Source organism: Dendronephthya gigantea, unplaced genomic scaffold (assembly GCF_004324835.1).
Source record: "Dendronephthya gigantea isolate DGI-Jeju-01 unplaced genomic scaffold, DenGig_1.0 000035F, whole genome shotgun sequence".
Lineage (NCBI taxonomy): Eukaryota > Metazoa > Cnidaria > Anthozoa > Malacalcyonacea > Nephtheidae > Dendronephthya > Dendronephthya gigantea.
This window is the reverse complement of record NW_021163045.1, coordinates 1,130,732-1,151,450: the sequence shown is the minus strand read 5'-3', so window position 1 is coordinate 1,151,450 and position 20,719 is coordinate 1,130,732. Positions and strand designations below refer to the sequence as shown.

The 20,719-nt window shown below is 38.7% G+C and overlaps 2 protein-coding genes and 1 long non-coding RNA gene across 5 annotated transcripts; 2 read left to right on the top strand and 1 right to left on the bottom strand.

The window, feature by feature from the left end:
• Window positions 1–398: 398 nt before the first annotated feature.
• Window positions 399–4,514, top strand: LOC114525718 (kelch domain-containing protein 3-like). Of its 2 annotated transcripts, XM_028547134.1 has the most exons (13): window positions 399–631; window positions 827–1,000; window positions 1,193–1,308; window positions 2,167–2,184; window positions 2,374–2,445; window positions 2,569–2,644; window positions 2,797–2,865; window positions 2,938–3,006; window positions 3,255–3,341; window positions 3,416–3,524; window positions 3,684–3,763; window positions 3,842–3,920; window positions 4,111–4,514. In XM_028547134.1, the coding sequence occupies exons 1-13, from the start codon at window positions 478–480 to the stop codon at window positions 4,184–4,186; spliced, it is 1,179 nt and encodes a 392-aa protein (XP_028402935.1). In that variant the 5' UTR covers window positions 399–477; the 3' UTR covers window positions 4,187–4,514. The 2 variants fall into 2 exon arrangements, with proteins under 2 accessions (XP_028402935.1, XP_028402936.1); XM_028547135.1 differs by lacking the exon at window positions 2,167–2,184.
• An 861-nt stretch (window positions 4,515–5,375) lies between these two features.
• LOC114525762 (voltage-dependent calcium channel subunit alpha-2/delta-2-like) lies at window positions 5,376–18,938 on the top strand. 2 transcript variants are annotated; one of them, XM_028547185.1, is made up of 16 exons: window positions 5,376–5,862; window positions 6,658–6,806; window positions 6,912–7,064; window positions 7,296–7,589; window positions 7,693–7,827; window positions 7,926–8,142; window positions 8,377–8,624; window positions 8,826–8,970; window positions 9,155–9,514; window positions 9,732–9,973; window positions 10,126–10,281; window positions 10,524–10,700; window positions 10,866–11,060; window positions 11,242–11,452; window positions 12,690–12,822; window positions 18,890–18,938. In XM_028547185.1, exons 1-16 carry the CDS (start codon window positions 5,599–5,601, stop codon window positions 18,901–18,903), a joined length of 3,093 nt encoding a protein of 1,030 aa, XP_028402986.1. In that variant the 5' UTR covers window positions 5,376–5,598; the 3' UTR covers window positions 18,904–18,938. The 2 variants fall into 2 exon arrangements, with proteins under 2 accessions (XP_028402986.1, XP_028402985.1); XM_028547184.1 differs by lacking the exon at window positions 18,890–18,938 and adding an exon at window positions 13,171–13,827.
• On the bottom strand, window positions 15,646–18,590 carry LOC114525763. Its single transcript, XR_003687247.1, has 3 exons — window positions 18,506–18,590; window positions 17,231–17,327; window positions 15,646–15,687 (listed from the first exon to the last, which is right to left on the bottom strand). It is a non-coding gene; the product is annotated as an uncharacterized LOC114525763 (long non-coding RNA).
• Window positions 18,939–20,719: the final 1,781 nt, after the last annotated feature.

The window sequence follows — 20,719 nt, the reverse complement described above, 5'->3', positions numbered from 1 at the left end:
TGGTCCCGTTAAGGGGTACTTGTGATATTCTGACGAAACAAAGGGCTATTGGGAAATACTAATGCCATAATGCACGCGTTCACATGTGCACACTCCCCTTGGGAAAATCCCCGCACGTGTTTTGAAAGGTATTTACCCAAGCTTCATACAAATCACCTCAGGAAAAATACGATTTCTAGTGCATACACGTATACACTTTCTTTACATTAAGAAAATTTCGATTTAGAAACTCTAATGCGTCGTTCTAACGAGCTAGAAAAACGTAATTTGCAACATTAATTACGGTCCCATTGTTCTGCGGGACTGGAACTTCCCAAGGGGACTGTAAAATTTCCAAACTCGCCGTGCATTGTGGGCATGGTTTTTCCCGTAAATGAACTTTGAAACCTGCAGGGAAAAGTATAAACATAGAGAGCAGTGTAGAGGAAGGTCCATTCTCCCGTAACTGTCCACGACTCCGTTGTAGCAGTCACAGTAATGCAGTGGACATTAGAAGCTGAGGACGGCCCTCGCCGAGTGAATCATGCTGCGGTTTCTGTACAGGATCGATATGTCTTTAGTTTTGGAGGATTTTATTCTGGAGACGAGTACTCAAGCTTGGAAAAAATGGACGTTCATATCTTCGATCTTGGTGAGTACCTAATGTTTTTATTTTTACTTGTTGTTTACCTAATTGATACATATTCTACAAATTTGTCGAATAAAATTAGTCGCAAGTTTATAAGTTAGTCAGCAGTGTTACATATTTGTTAAATATTTGTTACATATTTGTTACATATTTGTTACATATTTGACTTAATTATTGCTATTTTATCATTTTCTGCAGACTTGCTGAAATGGACCAAATTAAAAACTCCCACCATTGAGGATGATGATTATGACTTTGTACCATTTATGAGATATGGTCATACAGCATCTGTGATTGGTGACAAGATTTATATATTTGGTGGTTGCAATAATCGATATGTAGCTTGCAACACATTGTTTTGTTTTGATACAAGTAAGTTGTGACCCATTGGCAGTGCCATTGCTTCTTTGAAGCTCATTATTAAGCTGACATCTCTGAGATATATAGCATCTTCAGTATATTTCTTTGTCTTCCATTTACCTAGCTAATAACCCCCTCTGATAATCAACTATTTTGCCCCTTTATTCCCGAATTTCATACTCATTGTGTATCATTTTCAAACAGCTACATTCAGATGGTCAACTCCGGAGGTTAGTGGTAGCATCCCCCCTGCATGCGATGGTCATTCAGCCTGTGTTATTGGTGAGAAGATTTATCTCTTTGGAGGATTTGAAGAAAGGGTAAGATATTGAAACCAGTTTTTCGTGATGTTTAGGTAACACTTATTACAACGACGTCCATTACCACCAAGGAATGAGGCCCGAGAATGGAAGGCTGCATTCACACTAACAATATAACACTGATTACAACTTCTTTGAGAAAGAAGGCTGATGTATCAGAATTCATGTGCAGTCATGCAGTATGTTCCAGTTGATTAGAAGTAAATATAATTTAACAATGACGGATTGCATTGAAGTTGTAATGAGAAGGATGTGACACTTCATAGCAATACAAGCTACAACATGTTGGCGGATAATTGTATTGGATATCAACTCAGATATATATATACTCTCAGACATGCTAATTAATGATGCTATTCATTGACAATGACATATATATGTCATTCAAGCATACAAGAACTGCAACTATTGATCCTGATATTCAATACTTGATGTGAAAATCTTAATCTCCTGAAATCTTTGTGGTGGCTATGAGCCTATGGTATCATTAATTGATGTTAAAATGCAATCCTCATGATTGGATGTGATACTATGAGATGGAAACGAAGAATCCTAATTTAATTAACATGAATTCAAGCCGCAAAGATGTATTGGTCAATGATATGATGTATAGTAATTAATCTGAGAAGAAGATATTCTCAGTCATTGCAATATCTCGCATTGAATGGACACATTACATAATTGATGGAGAATGTTAAAAGTGAAAATGCAAGACTTCAAATTGTAGTTATAGATAGATTCAATATCAGAAGTTCTTTCAGATCGAGATCATTTATGACACAGAAATTCATTGCCTTAGAAAGCCTCTTTTCCTCTCTCTTATTCCTATCCTAATTTCTCCGGTTTTCCAATTTTCAGGGAGGATACCATCTTCAGGTACGGGTTGTTTGTTGCAAGATAACACCATCTTAATTGCAATTCTCCAAGTTTTATTGGACCGGTCACCTCGTCAGCTACCTTGTTCATCAGCGTGATACTAAAGAGATCAAACTGATTGCGGAATTATGGGATCACGCCTAAAACTACATATTTTACTATTGGCTTACAAATAATTTATTTTTTTAGTCGGAATGTTTCTCGAAAGATGTGTACGTTCTGGATGTAAAGACAATGAAATGGACACACCCTCATGTTTTCGTAAGTAATGTTGATTAAGTACAAATATTTTTAAGGTAACTCTTCAGTCCTATCATCAGCAAAGTGCTTCAGTCTTCGCCAACTATTCGTTTGCATAGTTCAGAATGAACCGTCTGTTTTCAGGGCGAACCAGCAAGCTGGCGAGATTTTCACACTGCAACCGCTGTTGGAAAATACATGTACATCTTCGGCGGGCGAGGTATGATGAAGATATAACCTGTGTAATGAATTGTTTACTGCATGAGACAGAGTTCTCATGGGAAGTGATATGTTATAGCCTAATATAGCCTTATATAGGAGGTTTAACCTTTAGGTAACGGCTAAATGATATTTTGTTATATCTTGATACAGGAGATGTACTTGGTGAAATTCATTCAAATCAGGAAATATATGATAATCAAATAATCGTGTTTGACACAGGTATAATATAGCCCTGATATTTCATCGTATTATCATCGTTTTCATCTAATAATTCTTGGCTGCTTTTTGTAGAAACATACACTTGGCAATGGCTTGTAACAAAAGGATTGTCACCCATAGGACGTCGGAGTCATACTGCTGGTAAGACAAGTAATCCTTCCAGTATAACATCCGCGATGGCAAAACTGGATTCTAATCTTCTGCTTACTCTTACATTTGCCTTGTACCCGTGTCGAAATTTGCTTTAACGAATGTTTGCTCATTTGGGGCTAGTTTTACCTTTCATATCAAGAGCCACCATTCAAGATGAAACCTGGTTTCGTACAATCACTTGGGCACTGTTCGTTTTTAGATGAAGATGTAAACGGTATCTCTACTTATCATTTTAGTGTCGTATGGCCGCTGTATTTATATATTTGGTGGTTATAATGGCTTGGAACAACAACATTATGGTGATATACTTAAATTTGACACAGGTAGTGGATCATGATTTGCGTTTGAGAAGTACGAAGGTCGAAGAACTTCAAATGACTGATTTTCATTTGCATAGATGCAAGACAATGGAGCAAAGTTGTCGTTCCCGGCAAATATCCTTGTCCACGAAGAAGACACTGTTGTTGTTTGGTTGGAGGAAAAGCTGTCATCTTTGGTGGATCAAGGTACGGAACCTTCAACCGGCTATGATATGGCAGACATTTGTGGTTGTATTCAGGACAGAGTATATCTATATAGAAGGACTTATTACTTTGTTTTAACAGAAGTAGTTTCAGTGTCCCGAGATCATGGAAACTCTTTAAATTTTTCTCTTCAATTTTTAGTCCGTTTCATGGGCAAGGCGCCCAAGGCGAAGAGGAGAACAGTCTTCAAGATCATAATGATTTATATGTTCTAGATCTCAGTGAGTGCAAAACTGATCGGTTTTACATTTATAAGTTGTTGTTTGGTAAAAACCCTAACGAAATATATTTTCTTCCAGATCCAACTCTAAAGATGTTATGTAAACTCGCTGTTGTTAAATACAAGTTATACAACGAGCTTCTTCCTCGTATGCTGAAGTGAGTATTTGGACGAACAGTCGTCACTTTGTAGCTTTAAAATGTAGGCTTGCTTCAGGGCTCTGTTTTAAGGAAGAGTGGTGAAAGTGGGATTGTTAGTTCATTTGCTATTCCTTTGTTCCCTCTTGTGCTTTGACAGATTTTTTAGTTCTTTACCTAAAGATAGTAACCTATTTTTCTTGTGCAACAGACGTGAATTGGCCGTCATGTTTCCAAAGACATCCACTGGTCGCATACACAGCCCGACATTACTATCGCAAGGTTAGATGAATCAGGGTTTCATAAGAATTCGCGTCAATCTCGTTCAGGAGCCGTGCTCTTCATTCTCCGTCGTACAGCGCCCGTTTTTCAAATCGACACTCGACAGGGCGATTTTATCCAGGGAAAAGAGAAGATACATAAATTTATAATATTTTTATAAATCGCCAGATTTCTTACATACACGCTGGCTCGTGTTGTTCGAAAATAGTCGAGAAGGAGTTTTTGTTGCGTTTTATTAAGCTCTAAATTATATTGGTTGTACTATATGAAACTATATTAAATAGATAATTTTTTACCTATGAATTATAAATGAAGTTATATTTCTAAATAAAGATTCCTGGGGCAGCTGTGTTGGAATTTGTAATTTATTCACTGGTAATTCATGCTCGATACCGAACTTGATACCGGACCAGTCTGGAATCGAGGCCTTTTCCGCCGAATATCTTCGGCGGATCAAAATCTTTAATCTACTTACGCCGGCGGATATATTTTTGGGCAATTGCTTCGTTGTGTGTAACTGGCGTAAGATCAATATTAGTTGGCGGAGTTGGCGGGGAAAAAAATTCTATCAGTAACTCTTTCAATGCCTGATTTCTGATGTTATTAGTTATTACTTCATTTACTTGTGGAATAGGATTGGCCCGTTGGTCGTTGCGTCCTCGTTCCTGCCCTCGGCCTCGCGCCTAGGTTCGTTGGAAAACTTCTATCAAATTCGCTACTCGTAGTTGCGAGTGATCTGGCTTGATCAGTTGCAAGCTGCCAGTGGCTTATAATTCGATGCGAGCTGCGAAAAGTACTGTGCAGTGCAAACATGTTACCATTTTAAGTTTAAAATTTAGAATACAAGTCAAAGTTAACTTTTAAGCTCTGAGAAGGCCGTTTCCGACGATCTAGAGGACTGAAATTTCAAAAATTTTTGCTCGGCGCCAACCATGGTGGCGCCTCGCGTAGTTTACCATGTCTTTATGTCGTAAGTATGCCTTTTTCGCGTGGCAAATGCGAGCGAGGCTAATTAAGGGCGCGAGATGTATCCTGTTATTACAGTGTAGCTGCGAGTGGAAGCAAGTCTTCCAACCTAACTCGCCGCCTACTGGCGTAACGAAATTGCCGCACCCTGACGGAATGGCGGACAAGGATTTTGAGTGGGCCGTAAAACTTCGGCGGATGAATATTGCCGATTCCAGACTGGATACCGGAGTTTTTGCAGAGATTTATGCTGCGTTTTATCGAGTTTTTACGCTGCAACGCGGCTAAAGATACCGTTTTATTCGACGCAAAACATTAACCACTGTATTGGAAATCTTTTGGCTTCAAAAAAGAGGTATTCTCGCCGTAAAAGGAGGTATTCTCGACAGTAATTCGCGTACGTACCTAGTGCATTTTACGGCTGACCTTTGGTGCACGTTCAAACGCATTCATGCTTGAAAAAACAACGATATTTCTGTACTTGGTATGCATTGTACATACAGACCACTTGACGAAGGAGACGGTCAGGGATTGGGCCTCGAAAGTCGAGGATTATTTAGTAGAATTAGCCAAGGAAGGGCTGCGTACAAAGGAATTACAGAGACTTTACGACGAAGCGAGCTATGTTGCTGAGCAGAGGGATGGCAAAAGAACGGTCGAAGCCGTCAAAGAAAAGCTTGGAGGTTATTTTTCAAAGAAGGAGAAAGCAGCAAAGGTATGTTCAAGGCGAGTTGTATTAGCGTCGCTTTTATACGAAGCGGTGTATTCATTTGTGGCGTGGCGAAGCTTGGTTAAACTGCATGTTGTTTTTTTTACTTTTAAAATAATAATAATGGCAATTGCGAGATATTGCAATTGTTTTGTTTTTAAATGACCCGATAATACGATAGCGAGTTGATTTATTTAAAAGGACGTAGCTTGTATTGCTAGGTAAATGGTAAATGCAAGATACGTCCTTTTGACACGCTAGTCACGAGCTCCGAGATCATCTGCACTTGCCTTTTGGCTGCATGTATTGATTTTACCTGCAAAATTCTTTCTTACAATGCTAATTTCTAGTCTAAAACACTTTTTAACTGCAAAGTACTGTATTCTCATGAAAAAGTACCGTACATTTCATGACATTCCCCTGTGTGACAGTGTGATTGTGAGGGAAGGATACATTAATGGGGTGTGACAATTGCAAAACCAGCGCTTGAATGACCATTTGATATGTCATGACAGAACTGAAATAAAATACTGCTTGTGTTTATCTACCGATGAAACCCAACTATTAAAGACTTAAAATCATTACATGTAGTGATCCCTAAGAATGTTACAGTGCAATATACTATATTGAAAAAGCAATATTCACATAGGTTTTGGAAAGGTGCCTTGCACAGTTCTTTAAGCTGCTTTGCACCTTGTGTTAGATGCAAAATGTTCCTCGATAAATGTCCCTAATAAAGACAATAATAATAATAAAACTGCAAGCTACATTTCATATCTAATAAAAGACTTGCAATTGTAGACATTGGCTGCAGAGACTGCAAAGCTCATTGCATCTGTAAACAAGACTGTCTTGGAAGATATCAAGTCAGTCCGAGACCTGCCCAGTGATGTATATTCTGATGCAGACTTGCAAAATTACAATCCAGTTATTTCACCAAAATATAACACGTATGTATGAATGATTTGAACTGCATCTTTAAGATTAACTCCCAGTCTGAATGTATTTTTCTACAAATAATAAGGAATTTGAGGGCAAAATTTTTTTCTGTTCAGTTTATTTAAACAAACGATAAGCTTGAAGCAGAGTTCAGTGAAGATCTCTGACCAAACGCCTAGAGACAATGCTGAAGTTATCAAAACAATTGCCTGGAGTTCAGGGTTGGACAAGATTTTTGTTCAGAATTTAGGCAATGATTCTGATCTCAGGTAATCAAGAGTACTTGTGATGCATCTGATTGCCAGAATTTTATACCATCAATACATAAACCTTTCTCAAAATGATGTAAATATGAGTCCTGAAAGGCTTTTGTGATATTGTCTATTTTGGACAGTTGTTATTGCACCTTTGATGCAAAGTTGTTTGAAGATGTTGCCAGAATGCCCCTTGGTTATATGCCATTCAATATCAAACTGAATCGTTCCTCCATCTTCTCTCAGATGGCAGTATTTTGGCTCAAACAACGGTTTATACCGTATGTATCCCGGACGAGAATGGCAGACAAATTTTGCAGGGTTTTACGAAGACTATGACCCCCGGGTGCGACCATGGTACATAGCAGCCACTTCTGGACCAAAGGACGTGGTCATTGTGTTAGACTGTAGCCATTCAATGTCTGGAAAGAAATTTAATATGGCCAAGTCTATTGCAATCACTGTTCTCAATACCTTGACAAAACAAGATTATGTAAATGTGATCTGTGGTCGAGAACCATACTATGATGAAGTGGGAAAGTAAGTTTTTTGTTTGCTTTTTTTAACCTGGGTTAGACAGGTCAGATTCATGGCAGAGTTGATCGTGAGTGAACTGCCTAACATTTCTTTAACACCTTTCAAGGTTTATTCACGAAGATGTTCAAACAAATGTCCTAAGCTGTCAGCAAAATCGTCTTGTACCTGCTTCAACATCACATAGAAAAGATCTTATAGCTAAAATCAAGGAGTTAAAAGCTGCTGGAGCAACTAAATTAAAGTGAGTGTGTTTCTACTTTCTATGCAATATTCAATTCCATTATGTTATTGGTAGATACCACACATTTTTAACTCATAAATTTGGTTTTGATTTCTTAGAAATGCTTTTGAAAAATCTTTCGACCTGCTGACAGGTAACACAGGAACCAGATGCCAGTCATTCATAATCTTCATCACAGATGGTCAGGACACAGACGGAGACAAAGTACGTTGTGAAAAAGGATACTATACTCGAAGTGGTTATGTCCCAGGGAAAAAGTGCCAGTATGATTGGGACGTAGTTTGGGACAATGTGAAATTATGGAATACACGTGGGGTAAGATAATTTACAATAACACAAGTTGTATCTATGCCTGATATCCAACGAGTTTAAGCTGAGTTTCTATCAGCCATATAGCATCCATAGCACCATCCTACCATGGGATAATATTTTGAGGCTTAGAGCCATGACTGTATTAAAAACTACAAAGTTTTACAAAAAGGTACATATTTTGTATTCATGCAGTGTTTTAGATTAAAAAGAAAACTATTTTTCCAATGTTTTCAATAGACACGAATATTTTCATATCTTGTGGTGGATGATGGAGAAGAGTTTCCTGGGAAACTAGCATGTGATAATCGAGGATTTATGAAGAAGATTGTTGAAAGTACAAACCTCATCAGTCAAATGCAGGATTACTATGATTTCCTCACAGCTAATACTCAGTCTACAGCAAACATCACTTGGAGTCCACCGTACCTAGATGCTCTAGGATTGGGATTGATGGTAACTGCCGCCATACCAGTTGTCACTAACAGGTATATCATGTAATACTAGTCAATTCTTTTGTTACTCTATAGTTGTCCTTTACTTGTCCTTTAGTTGTCCTTTTGGTTGTCCTTTTTGTTGTCCTTTTAGTTGTCCTTTAGTTGTCCTTGTCATTTCATTTTATGGAAGAACACTCGAAGAAGTACTAATCAGGGAAAGTTATTTATTAACACAGTATTCTCGATTTTTAGAACACTTGGTGTGATTGGCATCGATGTTACCTTGGAAGAAATTGAAAATATTTTGACTCGCTACACCTGGGGCTCGGCGTATGCATTTCTCATCAATAATGAAGGAGAGACAATCTTTCACCCTTTGTTACGACCTAGTACACAGGTGAGCCTCACACCGGCTGCAGGAAAAATACTGATGAAGATGCAGTTGGATTCATTGCTACTGTATATAGAATACTGTCTTGATCAACTGCAAATCAATCTGAATAACTGGTTTTCATGATTAACTTGATTCAATAACAGGTCTTCATGCATGAGTAACGTGATTATTGTTGCTGTTTTTCTAGTTGGTGGATGATCCAATATTTGTTGATATCAAGGAATTAGAGAAACCGGGTGGAGATGGAATGAAAGATTTTACTCAAGTGATTAAAGAAATGAAGGAGGGAAAAACGGGATCAAAACGAATAGAAAACGCCGACAGAGCGCTTCCCAAAGGAGACTTCCAGGATGGCCTTAAATATATCAAAACGCCAGTCACATACTTCTATACTGGGGTGCCAGACTCCAGTTATTCCTTTGCGTTCAGTTTCACCGACTCAGATCTGAAGTATAGACGACCTGATAGGCCTGGTCAGGCTGTCGGAAGTTTGCCGAAGAATTTTTATGGATACATGAGGTCATATAATGATAGTTATGTACGCAAGGTATGAAATATGTACCTAGAGATATAAGATATATTTTTATCCTGATACAATGAACATTTGATAGCAATTAATAACTGTGCGTTATAGTATATCACTTCAATCCTTGTATGGTCGTGATGTGTCGTAATGTGTCGTGACCGTGTCGTGCATGTCGAAGAGATTACGACGTAAAAGTGAATAGCGAGGTCACGTTAATCATGTCGTATTTTCTCTTCAGGAACTTGGTCCTGTGTTTGAAATCTTGGACCTGCAATTCAACGTTGAGGATTACCCTGAGCTGTACATTTCTCGCAATCACTCGTCCGTGTTCATCGCCCCAAGAGCATATTGCAATCCAAATAAATACTTATTCAATGACAACTCCTCACAGCTCACAGTGGATATCCATAAACTCATAAACGATTTAGAAAACTCTTCAGAATGTAATGTCTCTGGTACTCTGCTGCCTGGAAGTGTGAGGTAAGGACTACACGATATTTGAAGACTAACTTTGAGACAGCACTTCTCGAAACCTAGTTTCTCTAAAAGTAGTTTCTCTAATTTCTCTATTTGAAATATTACTCATATCATATTTGTATACAAGAGTAATTATGTTTTCATTTTCGTCAAAGGTCAGATGTTCTTATCACTGCTCCTATTGAGACCGCGTGGAAGGCGAGGAATCGAACTATTTTGAAGGACGTTCGCTGGACATATGTCGCCACAACGCGAGGTGCGTTTAGAAGCTACCCTGGACATCGTTCGCCGAAAAATTTCGATCCTACGAGGTAAGTAGTGTTTCGCTTTTTTATTTCGATGTATATCAATATATATCCTTGTATATCCGTATATATCATTGTGTATCAACACATATCATATATATCATTGTATATCAATATATATCCTTATATGATATCTATCACTGTGTATCTATATATTACATTGTGTATCATTATATATCACATATATCATTGTATATCAATAGATATCATTGTGTATCAATATATCATCATTGTATCTAATTGTGTAGACGTCCATGGTATCACAGAACTATTGTTAATCCCTCCAAAACCTCTGTATCGAATGCCTACATGGATCTGAATGGTATTGGCAAAGTGATCACAATATCTCAGGCTGTCTTTGAAAAGACCGAGTCAAATGTCGATTGCAGTCGAACCACTAAACATGGCGGTTGTTCTTGCTCAAGGTGAGACAAAGGGTTGGAATCAGAATTAGAACTATTGATTGAAATGGCAATTAGATTGGAATAAAATTAGAATCGGAATAGCGGCAATTAGAATGGAAATATGTGTTCGAATTGGAGTTTGTATTGAATCTAGAATATTAAGTGAACAATTTATTTTTCCCTCAGCCACGACGAATGTTTATCTCGGTATTGTCGCAATGCAACGTGCACTGGAGACAGAGTGGAAGCCGTCGTCGCTCTTGATATTAAATATCGTGATTTTCACGAGAGCATTTATGAACGCTTGAGACGAAGTGGAGGTGAGAAAGCGTGCGGCGAGACGTATCTATGTCCTGATGGAGTACATCAGTGTGAAACAAGGTAGGCGGCTTTTTAAATTAACTATCTAGAATACTTTCGGTCCAAAATGTTATTTTAAACTGCTTTCTAGCGGTGCACAGGAGTGCTTCGTTCATTCATCGTTCACCCATGATTCCAACTTCAGTGGTAACTCACATTACTATGTACGTTAGATCTTCAACTATCCCTGTTTTCTCTGTAGATGCTACTTGGTTGACAATGCTGCAAACTTGGTCACCGATCCAGACTTTCTTGAAGCTAATATCACAGACGAGCGAGAGTACCAGAGGGTCTCACTTGGACGTAAAGAAGGCGACATAATGAAACAACTTGTTCAGGAACAGAAAGTTTATGAACAAACTCATCGCTTTGATTACCAGGGAATCTGTAGTGTTTCACCATATTTCCCCAAGGTACGTTTGAGGTCAACTTACAATGGTCTTATAATGAAATCAGGTTGGGACTGTTAATCTTGTGGTTAGCGTGTGTGATAGGGATTAAGAGGATTAGGGTTGAGATACGATTTAGGATAATGACTCGAAACCAAGATTAAGAAAAGTAGAGATGATATACGATTTGTATAATAGCTCGAAAACAAGATTAAGAGGATTAGGAATGATATGGTTTAGGTAGTATCAGGGATCCAAATGATGACAGTTGATGTAAATGCGGTAAAGAATTGGAGTAAAAATGAGAACAAAAGATGCGATGGTACATCATCTTAATGCGACCATGTATGATGACTGCTGAGCAGCCGTGTGTTCGGTTCTTAGCAGTGATCATTCATGGCAGAGATGATGCAGGATTCCCAGCTGGATCATAGAAAGACTATCGTGATTGCCTGAAGGCCTCCATCATCGCCGAGAAACCACTGGTATCTTACCACACGTTACGAGAAGTGTCGAGAAAGAACAGCAAAAGCCTCCAAAGCTGAGGTTGTCTCGGGCATCAAGATATTTACAGACGCATTGTCTAGCAGGATATGATTAATGCTTGCTTGTTTTTTGGCAAGAGAGCTCTTAGATACAAGCTGTGTCAAGTAAATTGTATATTTAGTTCGTCTGAGCTGATATTTGAGTGTAAAGGACTTATCGTGCAATGAATGAGCGCCTAATCATATCTGTGATGAAAAATATTTCCAACGTAGTTGATATGGTATGTTTAATTAATCATGGAAGGTAATCTTTTATTCTTTAAAAATTACCAACGATGATTCATTATTCATTATTTTTTCACTGAGGACGTTTCTCTGCTGGAAACATACAACTGCAACAATAACTCAGAATGATGTTGGATTGTTGCCTCATTGGCTCTTCACCCCAGTTATATCCACCAATAACAATCAGTTTTCTCACAAACTGTTTGTTATTGGTTGGTTTAAGTGGCGTGATAATTACCAATATCAACGAACTTTGGTAAAAAAGTTGATGGGATCTCTATGGGCCTGGATCATGAAAGGATATCACTGGAATATGCAAGGGTAAAGGTGGATCACATAGGGATAAAATTGAGTTTGGATGTGGCAAGAATAGAAGGCAATCACTAGTTTAATACTGAGGACATAATTTGTCCACTATTATCCACTATTGTCTCACTGGTAACTATCACGATTTAGCCTTTTTGTTCATTATTATCCCTTATGTCTCTCAGGTAACCCTCAAAGGAATTATTCAAACGCCAGAGGAAGAAGATGAATATTATCGGAACAGGGGACCCATTCCTCCATTCCAAAACGAGTATGGTTGTATTCAAGATGTGGTAGGATACGCCGCTTTATTTGAAGGTAAGAATTGTTTCCTTTTTCCTAATATTCCCGGATATCACTACCTAGCGTTTGTGTTGGACAAAATGTGTTACGGTCGATCGTTCAAAATGCCGAATAGTGAACGAGAACACTTCCAGCTTGTTTGCTAAAAACTAAAAAACACGTCCACGTTCCAGTGTTAGTATCAGATCATGCCTGAGAATTATGGTTTGAAATTTAGCGCATGGCCGAAATTTTGCTGCCGCATTGCCTAAGTTTTGATTTCGCATCGCCGAAATTTTGCTACCGCATGGAACACTTTTTATTACTGTATGGCACAAGTTGTTTTTTATCGCATTTTTCTGAAAGAAAGATCGTTTGTTTTAGACAATAAAGTTTTTACTGGACATTCGTCAGGCCCCTGCACTGTTGGCAACTACTTTTTCACGTCTTTGCCTAAAACCAATCTTTACCTTCTCGTTATCGAGAACTGGTCGCGGTATCGTCAATCATATTTTTACAATTTCAACTGCCGAATAAGCAACCAAGTATTTGACGCAGGTGCTTATCGTATCGTGAATGGTACGTGCAAACACATCGACCATAGTTCAAGCAAGAAAGAGACTTGTCCTAAACTGCGGGAGATTAAATTAAAATGCACTTATAATGGCTGCCGTCATGGACTTCCATCATGGCTGATTCTTTTCATTTCATTATTGCTCGTCCGTGTGTACAGTTAAATACGACGATCATTCTTATGTTTCCCGTGTCGTTTTGTGAGAAGAATGAAGAATTTATATATTGAAAGACGCGAGCTGGTTGGCCCAGATCCCTTACCCAACCACTGACATTCACTCCTATTTATTCTCCTCTTATATTATCCGTCTCCAACAGGGTCATGGTTCCTAGACGATTATTTTAAATACTCCTAGTTAATTAATTTATATAGTCCATTCTTTTTTCTTTGTTATTAAAGTCCCTGTGTTGTCCCCCTTCTTCCTTGGCGTCCCTCTCTCCCCTGAAGATCCCTCCAGCTGAAACTCATTGAACTAGTAAAAGCTATAACAAGTTAAAACCTTCAAAGCATTTTTATTCCAAATAAAAGCTTGACTATATCCTATTGATTTGCATATAAAATGGATTTTATATACACCTGTCATATAAACAATGATTTTATTATAGTGTCATGATAGCGTAATAATATTGCATAGAGATTTATTAAATTATATTTATTCACAAATTCGTCCTTGTTGATGAAGAGAATATTAAACAATGCTGTGCACTGTCGACGGTATTTTCCACAAGGCTTTGTTTCTTTTAACTGAACAAGGAACAGAAATATAACGGTTAACGATTGAAGACCAGACTATGAACGTTGCAAAAATGCAACTCTCTGGACCTCCGCCAGGAATCAAGCCTTTGTGATTCCGAAGTAAACTGCACTCACTCACTGCTGAACTATGGAGATCGTTGCTCGCAGTAGCAGACGAAGACTTCATGTGAGTATTGTTATTCATTTGATGAGAATTTTAATCGTCTGTGTACCTTGTTCTCGTGATCTACCATTATCCAATAATGATCAATATCAGATCTATTCCCTAGTTTTAAGGGTCTTCGCATCTTGTTCAAAATGCTGAACATATTTTCAACCAATTTGAATTTCATTCACATTTTATCCACTATTTCATGCATGTTCTAATTTTATATTCTCTGTGCCGGCGTTACGCCGAGTCAACGATCTTCGTTCAGTTAACACAGTTCGTGCATCTTTACTCATGAACATTAATATCAACGGGTTAGCCAGGCAGTTACCATAGAGCAAGCACGAGGTGGCCAGATAAAGAGCATAGTTATAACGAAAGTTCTCGAGCACGCCCGATTCTAAGAGCACCGCGAATAACGGAAACGGGAAAACGCAGATCACGAACACGGTAATGAGAACGCAAATGAGGTTGGAGATCTTCAAGACTTGCTCGACCAGCGTTTCCTGGTTCGTTCGATCGATAATTTCTACCGCACTTTGCTTCTCGTAAATCTGCTGCACCTTCGCGAGGCTTCGTCGTATCCCGTAATACGCGCACGCTCCAGTTATTCCGCATACTGCGATCAGAACAATCATGTAATAAAGAAAGAAATCAGCGACGTATTTGTTGGGCCAGATTATGTCGCATTCTATCCTGCCTTCGTCTCTAATGAGTTGCTTGTAAAATGCCATTGGAAGACCAATTGTTAGCCATGCAGCAAGCCAGATCCCAGCTATGATCTAAAAAATATGGAAAGACTATTGTTAGCCATGCCGGTAGCAAGATCCCAGTCATGTCATGTAGAAATACGAAGACGTGTCGTGAATATGTGGATTTTCAGTGTAGTGCCACTCCACAGGTTCAGGACGCAAGAGGATGCCTTAGAAAGTTAAGGATCATGCGGGATCATTCTGGATCGTGTACAGAGCTATTCAGAAGAAGTTACGTTATAAACTCTTACAAATTTCGCATTGCGAGTGCCCTGATGTGTGACTCCTTTTGCCAGCAAATACCTTTCCACAGCAATCGCACCAAAGGTAAGCGCGGACGTTGTTAGGCAAATATCCTGAATTGGTGAAACAAACTTGCATACAATCGTCCCATATGGCCATGATGTATGCTCTGGTATGATATCCATCGGTAAACTCACAAGCAGTATAAGCAAGTCAGCCACAGCGAGGTTCATCACCAGCAGATTAGTGCAGTCCTTTTTCGTATTATACGGGATCGTTCCGCGCAAGCTTCGCGCCAGGCTGATACTACGAATGACGATGCAGTTGAAAATGACACCGAAGAAGAAGATTACTCCAACAACAGTCAGCTCGATTATTCTCGGAAGATCCATCTGTCATATAAACGTTCGTTACCGGTCGTTAACGATCTAGAAGATTGCAAGAAATTTGTGGATGATGAAGACACTCGTATTTGTGAGTCGGTCTTGTTATCTCACATGCATTGCAATTCCTGTTATTTTGACTCGTATTAATACAAAAGGCTTTCTTATCCATTCGATCCCCGTCATGAATTTCAGGCCTGGTGATAATAAAACACTTAGCTTGGACGCCAACTTCGAGCTTTTTTTAACATTATCTCGAATAAAAAAACTATTGTATATTTCCCCCTCGCCCCTGCAACCGAGAAAATCTGACTTGGGTCCCTGGCTAGGGCTGTCTACCCTGCAAGGCAAAGGGGTTATCAAAATTCAGTACGTATTGTCCAAAACTGATCTCAACGTCGTTTAGGTCATTCTGACGCAATGAGAATGTAATCTTCAGGTGAATGTTTTCATTTAAGACGAATTATGCAGAAAATAACAGAGTATTGAATCCAGAATGCAGTGTTTACCACATATCACGAGAGTAAAATTTGAAAACAGGGACAAAACTACTAGCTGAAGGCCGTGTGGAATGGACTTGAAACAAATGATTCTGATCTTTTGTTTTTTCTTAAACGAAGAGCTATTGTATTTCTGTGATGGTTGGCACGCGCATGCTTGTGTTTATTTCTAGAGTCTCTTCATTTCATTCACGATATCAAAGTGATAAGAGTTATCACAAGAAAACATCGTGTGGTTTGACCGCTAATGTTGTACTTACGTCTATCACAGTTTTTTTAGGCTGGGTTCTAGGATAGGATTACTAAAAAGGATGTTTTGCATTATATTTGCAACGGAAGGATTGGTATAGGGAATAATTCCACTCTATGTTTACATCGTTTCCAAGGCATTCACTAGTGTGGACAGAGCGAGTGCTCTTGAAACGAGGTTACCTTGGCTGCATGTATGGTTTGATGATGTGATCGTGGCTGGCCCGAATGCAGACAAGTTCAAATTAATGAGTTTACATTGTTGAACTGTTTACTCATAAAACTCTTGTGGTGAATTCGTGCTAACGATGTTTACATATTAATTCCTGGCAATTGCCAATGGTATAGCTGCTTTTAGCCTTTTAAGTTAGCAGCCAGTTTCACATTGTCGTAGTATCATTATCTTCTATGGCGACACCATTAGACCTTGTGATGTCATGCGCTTCACAGGCCACAGGGGCCCAGCATTCATGGGGGGGGTATTCACAACTGTTGTCATGGTTGCATTCTCACAGGTTCACTAGAATTATCTAATTAACGTGCGTGAATGCACATTCTGAAATTTTATCTACACAATCTCTGGTTTCATTGAAAATGGATGTTTTAGATAGCGTATAATGAAGCAGATTCTAACAGTATAAAACAATGCTTTGTGTCCTGTTTATAGAAAAAGGAATATAGAAAGAATTTAGCATGAAAAATACGTAACAATTGCCACTGACTGAATGGATTGACAAGTAACTGAATGACAACAGTAAAATGTCAAACTCGAGTTACGAAAAAAGCGCTACAAAAGATCCACTAAATAAACGCCTTGTAAAACCTTAATGATAGCCTACCTTGTGATTTCAGTGTTATGAAGGTGTTTTACGCAGAACGAGAAAGGAGTCTTCTTCGATACTTTTGTTGTTTTGATGGTTATCTGATGCTGTTTAACTGCAAGAGATAGCACACAATGAAACAATATAAAAACTGGACTTAATGGCTTATGACTGTCTGGAGTAATCTTATCTCCTTCCATCTAATTCACAGCTGGAGAGTGATAATTAGGTTCCCTACGGCTCCGCTACGTGAACAATATTCGCGCTCTAACACAGTTTGTCGACTTGACTTTCAGAAGATTGTATAATTTAGAACTTGAAAAAGTTGGGAATACGTTATAGCTGATATTTGACTGCGGTGCAAAACACCTTGGCTTGTGAAAATTTCCCTGTCGTTTCTCCTCCTAAACTAATGATAGTCGCCGCCGCGCAAGTTATTCTAAATAGACGCAGTTTATTCGTTTTTACGGATAAATGAACTATCATTCATCCATTCTTCCAACGTTTTCCCTCACATATGACCCATTTCTATTATAAACCCTGCGATTTCTTAAATGAAGCTTCCATTTGGCCGAAGAATTCAACCGAATTTCCTTGTTTTCTCTGTGAGATTCTGGGGAGCTTTACGAGCAAAGTTTTCAGTTTGAAAACGTTCATTATACTTAAATACTTCCGGTTAATGCCAAAAACACTGATTGTGTGCGATCTTTAATAACTGTTATCACTACTGTGCACTCACTGTTTTATTTCATATTGTGGATTACCGGATTAATCCTCGCCGGCTTGAAATAGCAACATTCCAGCAACACTCAAAACTGATAAACATGGCACCGGCATTTCAACTGACAGCTCTGCATATCTCTTAAAAAATGTGACTTACAAGAGTGGGGGGATTTTTCACGTTTACGTAATTTTTAAGTTTTGCAATCAAATAATTCCAAAATTTCAATCCTTGCATGGTGCTCGCTGTTTATTTCACATTACACTGGATTCATCTTTTACTAGTATTTTATACAACGTCAACTCCCGCAAGTCTGTTTTTTATTCATGAAATTTGCTGTTTATTTAGTGGGTATAATTTGCACAGCTGCGTTTTCGTCTTTACTGACATATACCTTTCAAAACATCTAGCTTATAAAAACAAAGCGTAGAGAAGTGTCAGCCTAGACTGAGGCCTTGTTTAGCCAACGGCATCTAAACATATAATATTGCTTACGTAAAATATATCGACGCAACTTGCAAGAATGGCGCGAAAACCTTTTAAGAAGCAAACTGTAAAAAAGGTGAAAATACCTTCCAAATTTGGCATCAGGTGAAACTCGGGCTCCAAGCTCTTTAAAACTACTCTTGCGCGGTTCAAAGGAAGACTGTCGTATACTACATGAACGTTACTTGTCAAGAATGCAAACGTTTTGCGCTTTTTAAATGTACAAATCTTGCGTGATAACATCTTAATGAGACAGTTTTGAACGTCAGCATGTTTTGTATCTTAATAATTGTGTCTACCTGTCCACCTTCTTTCGATATTCTACCCGATATTGTGTAGACAACACATTTGAATTTTACAATCTTCGCACTGATCAGCTGATGAATTGAAAGTATTTCCTCCGTTTTGTATTTTAAAATAGAATGAAATGCGTTGTCAATAATTTCGTTAAAATATTTATGCTTTTTCAGACAAAAGAAATTGAAAATTGCCAGTCGCTGAGAGTCACACAGTCTTGCAGTGTAGCATCGCTGCAGTATTAGGCTGACATGTGTGCAGGCACGTGCATTTTGGCCACGTGCACGGAATCCTGTACTAAGCTAATGGACATAGAATGCACTTCAAAACAACCAGGTGAGCACCGTTCTGTCGGGTCTTCGCGGTCTATACCTCCCCCGCCCACATTGGGGCTTGGGCCCTGTAGATTGTTAGCTGTGTCTTCCCTTAAGGTCTATACCCCTACATCATTTGAGCGTTTAGGGACCTTGGGGCTTGTTCAAAAGTGTGGGGAGGAAGCTGGACCAAAACTTAGTGCCATGCAATTTCACTTGCAACACAGAGGAAATGTGGGTGCTCTATTGACGGTCCATACAATCACCCAATACTTCACTTCCCAATTTCCCAATATAGGCGAAGTCAAGTTAATGAGTTCACTTCAGACCAGCCAATATGAGAAAGATAAAATTTGAGAAATAACATAAAAAAAATCGAGAACATGTGTCCAAGAACTTTATATAGTTTTTTTGAGGCAGACATTCGTTAGTATTTTATATATTCTCTCCCTAAAATGCTTATTTCGTGTTACTGCATGGACAAATCAATGAACAAAGATAAATCTTTAGGTAGTACGCTTAAATCGATTGTGATGCAACAAATATGTTTTAGACGACGAATTTTTTTCATTTGTCACCTAATTTGTATGGTAAGAGGTGGTTGATCGTGGACGAAGATATATTAATATGAGGCGTAGGATAAACTTAAAGTGAATGTTTGACATCATTTGTTTATCCTCACGAGAAGAATCCGGTGAAGCACAGGGCTTTGAGATCGAAAAAATGAACGACAGCCAACGCTATAGGTTCTAAAATCCTAGACAAAAACCACGGACGCTATTTATAATGGCTGAACTTTAGGTCTATCAATTATTTTTTCGCATGCAGTCGTATTCCCTGCTCCCCTGTTACAATGTTGTTGGGAATAGTATTGCAGTAATCGCCATAACAATTCAAGTGTTTATCAACATTGTTTCGGGGGGGGGGAGGGGGTCAGTTTTATAAAGGATATGTAAATATTTGTCACTGATAATTTCTTTCTTTCACACTTGTCCGAGCAAATTTGTCTATAATTGTAGGTTCATGAATGTGCATGTGTGAAAAGGAGTTTGTGTATGCAGGCGAGGTGTGTGGGTAGGCAGGTTGTGTATGCAGGCGAGGTGTGTGGGTAGGCAGGTTGTGTATGCAGGCGGGGTGTGTGGGCAGGCAGGTTGTGTGTGCAGGCGGGTTGTGTGGGCAGGGAAAGACTGTGTGGGTGGGGAAAGGGGGTGGTTTCATGTGGAGGGTGAGGGGAGAACATTGTGTAATGAGGGGGCATTTGTATGAGAGGGTGATGGAGGAGCAGTTCCCGGCACAATGAAGTAATGTTTTCAACGTTCTTAGAAATGCTATACCTGGCTTTCATCGTCTTAGAAATGCTATATTCGGCTTTCAACGTTCTAAGAAATGCTATATTCGGTTTTCAACGTTCTAAGAAATGCTATATTCGGCTTTCAACGTTCTCAGAAATGCTATATTCGGCTTTCAACGTTTGTAGAAATGTTATACTCGGCTTTCAACGTTTTTGAAATGCTATATTCAGCTGTAAATATCTTTCGGAGAAGGGGAGGCACCGCGATACCATATTTGCCGCTCATTAGATAAAAGAATTCTAGATTAAGTCAGTTTACATCAATAGTTCCTGTTTTTTATGTTTTTCCATTTAGAAAACCTGCAAGATCAATTAAGTTAGTTTAGATCAAAAGTTCC

Coding starts and splice junctions, on each gene's coding strand:
- LOC114525718 (XM_028547134.1), top strand. CDS start 478: ATGCAGTGGACATTAGAAGCTGAGGACGGCCCTCGCCGAGTGAATCAT. Junction 2,645..2,796: donor GTACATCTTCGGCGGGCGAG/GTATGATGAAGA, acceptor ATCTTGATACAG/GAGATGTACTTGGTGAAATT. Junction 3,342..3,415: donor TATACTTAAATTTGACACAG/GTAGTGGATCAT, acceptor TCATTTGCATAG/ATGCAAGACAATGGAGCAAA.
- LOC114525762 (XM_028547184.1), top strand. CDS start 5,599: ATGCTTGAAAAAACAACGATATTTCTGTACTTGGTATGCATTGTACAT. Junction 7,065..7,295: donor GGCAATGATTCTGATCTCAG/GTAATCAAGAGT, acceptor ATCTTCTCTCAG/ATGGCAGTATTTTGGCTCAA. Junction 11,453..12,689: donor TTTCACCATATTTCCCCAAG/GTACGTTTGAGG, acceptor TATGTCTCTCAG/GTAACCCTCAAAGGAATTAT.